Source organism: Henckelia pumila, chromosome 4 (assembly GCF_033568475.1).
Source record: "Henckelia pumila isolate YLH828 chromosome 4, ASM3356847v2, whole genome shotgun sequence".
NCBI classification, from domain to species: domain Eukaryota; kingdom Viridiplantae; phylum Streptophyta; class Magnoliopsida; order Lamiales; family Gesneriaceae; genus Henckelia; species Henckelia pumila.
In genome coordinates this window covers 197,906,039-197,912,038 of record NC_133123.1, presented here as the reverse complement: position 1 = coordinate 197,912,038, position 6,000 = coordinate 197,906,039, and the positions used below count along the sequence as shown (strand labels likewise).

At 34.8% G+C, this 6,000-nt stretch overlaps 1 protein-coding gene across 1 annotated transcript; it reads left to right on the top strand.

Annotated features, from left to right (window-relative positions):
- The first annotated feature begins 909 nt into the window (after window positions 1-909).
- Window positions 910-4,257, top strand: LOC140864338 (DNA-directed RNA polymerases II, IV and V subunit 3-like). Its single transcript, XM_073268467.1, has 3 exons — window positions 910-1,466; window positions 2,604-2,841; window positions 3,546-4,257. Exons 1-3 carry the CDS (start codon window positions 1,018-1,020, stop codon window positions 3,816-3,818), a joined length of 960 nt encoding a protein of 319 aa, XP_073124568.1. The 5' UTR covers window positions 910-1,017; the 3' UTR covers window positions 3,819-4,257.
- Window positions 4,258-6,000: the final 1,743 nt, after the last annotated feature.

Genomic DNA, 6,000 nt, shown 5'->3' with positions numbered 1-6,000 from the left:
AATATTGATATAATGAGATACTGTTCAACTTTATCTCCAGTTTTGACAGTTGACTCTGGACAAAGAAAAAGTCCTCGATGTTTAATTTACAAAAATTATATTACTGATTTCCCTTTACCTTAACACTTAACATTATCATCCAAGATTATATGATTAACGATATAATTATGACTTATTATGACTTCATTTAGACAAGTAATTTTAAAAAAAAATTAATACTTAATAAATAAAAAAATTAAATTAATTTGGACAAGATTTTGTAAAAAGTTTTCGAAATTCTTTTTAAAATATTTTTCTCCAATTATAATTTTAAAAAAAAAAGAGTAGGTATCTTGTGATACGGTCTCACGGATCTTTATGCGTGAGACGGATAAACCCTACTCATATTTACAATAAAATAATAATAATTTTTAGAAAAAAAAAACTCCTATGAGACGGTATCAAGGGTCATTTTTTTTAGACGAGTCTCTTATATGAGTTATCTATTAAAAAATATTACATTTTATGTCAAAAGTATTACTTATTATTATAAATATGGGTAAGGTTGACCCATCTCACGGATGAGACCGTCTCACATGAGTGTTACTCAATTTTTAATGAGTGACCCAAATAAGTGATCCGTCTCACAAAATTGACTCGTGAAACCATATCACAAGTGTTTTGTGTATAAATGAATTAGAGTTATGCAAGTATGCTACAGATACAAAAAAATTTATACACCAAATTTTACAATACAAAAAATTTAATACAAAAATTTAAGTTATCAAAATCTCGCGATATATTAAATATAAAATCTCACTATATTATTATTATTGTTGTAAACATGTGTTTACTTGTGAATCGAAGTCCTAATTTATTATCCGGTCCACTAATCTTTCATAAAATGATTATATGTTGGCCCAATAAGAAGGTACAACACCAGTGAACATTTCCCCAGTTCTTGTTGTACTCAAGGCGAGGGTTTAATCAATTTCAATCTAAACCCTAGAATTCAATTTCAGAGAAGAGGGATCGAAGATGGATGGCGTCTCGTACCAGAGATTCCCAAAGATAAAGATTCGTACGGTGAGAGATGACTACATGAAGTTCGAGCTCCGCGAAACTGACGCCAGCATCGCCAACGCGCTGCGGCGTGTGATGATCGCGGAGGTGCCGACCATCGCCATCGACCTGGTTGAGATCGAGGTGAATTCTTCCGTGCTCAACGATGAGTTCATTTCGCACCGCCTAGGTCTGATTCCGCTCACCAGCGACCGGGCAATGGCCATGCGCTTCTCCCGAGACTGCGATGCTTGCGACGGTGATGGGCAGTGCGAGTACTGTTCCGTTGAGTTTCATCTGCGTGCTAAGTGCATTAACGACCAGACGCTTGATGTGACCTCGAAGGATCTTATTAGCTCTGACCACACCGTTGTCCCTGTTGATTTCTCCGATTCCTCCGCGGGTTTTGACAGCTCAGAAAACAGGTGTTTGTTTTTCTTACGTTGAGAGTGTTCCTGCATGTTGGGTATGTTGTCCGATTTGATTTGTGGTTTTTTAGTTCCATGATTGTTTGAATTGGAATTCAATTTTGAGAGCCTAAGAGTACAATTGTGGCGATTCCATTTGTTCTGCAGAAAGAGATTTTGTTTGTGTTGTTCTGGTTTTAAGGGTAGATGATTTGAGAATGATCGGAGATTGTAATTCTCTTAGCTATCAATTATTGGTGGAACGATATTGAGGCTGAAGTAATTAACTTGACTTCACTGCGCCCTTTTAATATTTTGATACTTGTCATGCAGATAGGGATAGGGGAAAATATGATTTGGGACGTCCAGTTTACCTTATTACCTTACGTAACAAACTGGCGGTGGTAGATATGATGTAGGAGGTGGTTTGAGAGTTGAGATAATTGTGCTGTGGTCATTAAGAAATATCTGTGAATTCATATTTTGCACGTGGAAGAAGAATCCCGAGGAAAACAAATGGTACAAACCTAAGTGTCAGGGGATACCGCTGCATAGAGCTGCTAGAGAAAACAAGAAGTAGAGAGAAATTGAAAATAGATCGGCAAAGGATTACTTCAGGAATTTTATTTAGAACCTCTAATTTAAACTTTACATTTAATTGCGAATTTTATCCGGCTAGTCTTCATTTATAGATTTTTGGGATCTTTCCTTATGTTTCAGCTAAGCTCAACAATTTTCCCATGTTTAATCTAATACATTGAGAAATGGGGAGCCATACTATTGTGGTGCCATCTGTAAGACATCATCTTTGAGTTGGATGATGATGGGAAAAAGAAAAGAAATGGTTTGCATTTACTGGATTTGTTCCTGAATTCAAGTGTGTGTGAGAGTTTATTTAACTTTGAAATTAGTGGAGGATGAAGCTGACGTAGGCTAGACATTTGCATTAGAGTTTTACGGTGTACCTTACAGTATATTTTGTTTGTAGCATTCAAATAAGATAATAATCTAGGTCTATACTTGATTTAAGTTAGTTTAAGTTATCATCTTTTTGTTTACATAAGTAAAACAATTACCATTTTTGGCCTGTTATTGAGTTTTGTGAACGTACGTAAAAATATCCGGAATGAATTATGTGATTATCTCTTTGTATAGGGGAATCATTATTGTGAAGCTTCGTCGCGGTCAGGAGCTGATTTTAAGAGCCATTGCTCGTAAAGGAATTGGTAAAGATCATGCTAAATGGTCACCTGCGGCAACTGTGACTTTCATGTATGAACCTGACATTTATATCAATGAAGAGTTGATGGAGACCTTAACCCTCGAGGAGAAAAGGGAGTTTATTGAAAGCAGCCCTACAAAAGTGTTTGAGATTAATCCTCAGACACAACAGGTAGCTCATAAGATCATATTAGCTTGCTAGGCTTGTAACCTTGTCATTGTCACCGTGAGTGTTTTTTAACCACTTCAGTCTTTATTCGTGGTGCTTTAAAATAGTATAAATTGGTGGTCTTAGCTAGTAGCGTCATCATGCTGCTTAACGGTGATATCTACTGGTGGGGAATGACCTTCAATGTTCCAAAAGTTGTATGAATAAATATTTTTATTGCAGATGGTGGGAGCAAAGTGTATTTTATTCAAGATAAGTCCTGATTTTACGCACGCCTCTTGATTACCCAGTGGATTTTCATTTTTCTTTTGGGTGAGAAACAAAGTCAAGGGATGTTCACTATTATAACTTAAATCAGTTAATAGTATTCCAGCTCAAGAAGTTTGCTCAAAGACAAACATTTAGGTGGATTTATATTGGGGAATTGACCTTGAACTCATAAAATTTATTGGTTCTTGAAAGATGACATTTTGTTGTGAAGGGTTGGGATTCATTACAGTTCAACTTTTAAATGCCTCTGGATATATTAGTTGGTAAATTTTTATTGTGGGGGATGGATTACAAGTAATATACGTAGGATATACTCGTTTTTTAAGGATTAAAGTTTATGGTTTTCTTTCGATTTTCCAAAGAATTTGTCTCATCTTCTTTTTTGGATACAAGAATTGGTCTCATCTTGTAACCACTTTTTAAGTTTAACATTTTAGGTTTATGTTCATGATGCTGAGGCATATACATATGATGATGAGGTGATCAAGAAAGCGGAAGCTATGGGGAAATCAGGGCTAGTGGAGATTCATGCGAAGGAAGATAGTTTCATTTTCACCGTAGAGTCTACTGGCGCAATAAAAGCTTCGCAGTTAGTTTTCAATGCTATTGAAGTTCTGAAACAGAAGTTAGATGCAGTTCGCTTGTCTGCAGACACTGTGGAAGCTGATGAGCAGTTTGGGGAGTTGGGTGCACATATGCGTGGAGGATGAGTTGTGTACTTGGATTACAAATCTGGCATCTAACTCGTAGGTATGAGTTCAGGTCTGACTCGTATAATTATTTCAATTTTGGAATCTCTCTACCTCCTCCCTGCAGTGGTGCATTATCGTAATATTGCCTGGCCTATATTAGCACCTTCCCTAAAGTAGTGGAATGTATGGATTTCCCAGAATGAATGAAACATTATTGCCCCTTGTCAAATCTTGTTTCTGGTCTGTTGACACATTTAAGACTTTGGTTCCTTATTTCTTTCATCGCACGTTCGTTAAGGCTGAGTGCTGAAAATGGTTGATTTTAGTTTCGTATCATGTTCAATCGGTAGACTGGAGCTGGAATACGAGTAGTTAATTAGTAATGCACAAGCAATGTTCTATAAATTACTGTTTCCTCCTATTCGTGCAGTATTTCCTTCTACGCTCATGTAGAATTTGTTTGGCTTGTAACAATTTTCTTTTGTAAATGGCAAAAGTGGACAGCAGAAATTTTTGTACATGATTAAAATTTTTATGGCAAAATAAACAAGAAGCAAAGGATTTCATTTCGGTCATTGGGGTCATGGTCATATAATTGGACGCAGTAGGGTTTTATTGGGGTCTCTTTGTTGATATGTGGAGAATGTGCTGTGTTTTACGTTTTTCAAGGGTCTGAGAGGGATTAATAAACTTAAATTCTTAATGGTTTTGGGCTTTGGGAATCAGTAATCAGTATTACTCTCATGTTAGTATTCTTGTACCAAATTTTATCAACATGTTATCGAGTGTATCGTATCTTGTCGAGCACCAAACCCGATAAATTTTGTCGTTTATTATTTTGTTTTGATTGATATTTGTTTTCGGATTGTTTTGGACAACACTACTCCAAAACACTACAGAGAAGGAAGACTATATAATCGTTTTATATATTTAGGTATGGTTAGTTGACATTGAAATTAAATGGATTTGACCCTAGGTGTCTTGTCGAGCCCGATTCATATTCCAAGATTAGATCAAGGCTTGAAAATCTAAAAAACAATCATCATTTGGTTATTTCATTCTCATACGGCACACTAAATTCATTCTCATATGCACGCTCATTTGACGAACTTTTAGGTTCCATCCTGTGTAAGATTTATGATAATATAAAGATCATAAATTAATGTTTGTGGAAAATTAGTTAGATTTATAACTTTAATCTTTGGTGGAATTTGATTAATTTCAAAATATATTAAAAAAGTGGAGTAAAATTTTATTGTGAGTCATTACAACACCAAAAAAAGGGTAGGTTCTGGTCTGTTTTTGGCATTGGCCCACCTGATATAAGAGAAGACGTCCTATAGATACCCAGATCTTTGTCTGACCCGACCCACCACCAACCAACTTTCACAGTTTAATTATTATATGGGCCTCAGTCCATGTGGTCCCTATATCCAAATATGCAACATTCTGAATCGCTACTTTCCATAAATAATCTTTTCAAAAAAAAAAAAAAAACGGGTATAAAAATTTTATAGATCACAAAAGATATGCATATACAAACTTGAAACTACAAAGTGTTCTGGCTATACACACATTAGAGGTGCGAATGATCCGGTTCGAGCTCTCGGCTCGATTTAAATTTTGTAAACTCGAACTTGATCGCTCATTCAATTCGTGAAATAATCAAGTTACTTGAGCTTGTGCTTAAAAATGTTTATAGCTTAATTTTAAGGTTTAAATATTGTAATATATGAACAAAAATATTTTTAGCTTATATATCTTCTTTAAAAAAAAATTACTAATATATAGTCATTTGCGTAGCTTATTGAGTCAAGTTACTCAAGCTTCAGTCGAATTTTGATCGAGTCACGTATGAGCTACTCACAAATAGCTCGGCTAATTTGCATTCCCTAATACAAATAAATACAATTAAATTTGGGTAAAAGATTATGAATTAAAATACGTCTATCAAATGTATTAATTTTTTTATCTCTCAATTGTATCACAAATACCATATTTAAATTTTAAACTCCAAATCAAGTAAATATGGAAGTTATCTCATTTATTGAAATCTTAATTGATTTTTAGAAACAAATTGGACCACTTCCACCCATAACACTGGACTCCCCATTATTACACATTCAATGCTTCTCGTCTTCGTCTTCTAATTTTACATGAACTTCGACAAAATATTTATGGATAATTCATAATGTTTCAT

What these genes read in the sequence shown, in the direction of transcription:
- LOC140864338 (XM_073268467.1), top strand. Translation starts at nt 1,018, where the DNA reads ATGGATGGCGTCTCGTACCAGAGATTCCCAAAGATAAAGATTCGTACG. An exon ending in TTTGACAGCTCAGAAAACAG is followed by an intron (nt 1,467 to 2,603) that starts GTGTTTGTTTTT and finishes CTCTTTGTATAG; the next exon opens with GGGAATCATTATTGTGAAGC. An exon ending in TTAATCCTCAGACACAACAG is followed by an intron (nt 2,842 to 3,545) that starts GTAGCTCATAAG and finishes TTAACATTTTAG; the next exon opens with GTTTATGTTCATGATGCTGA.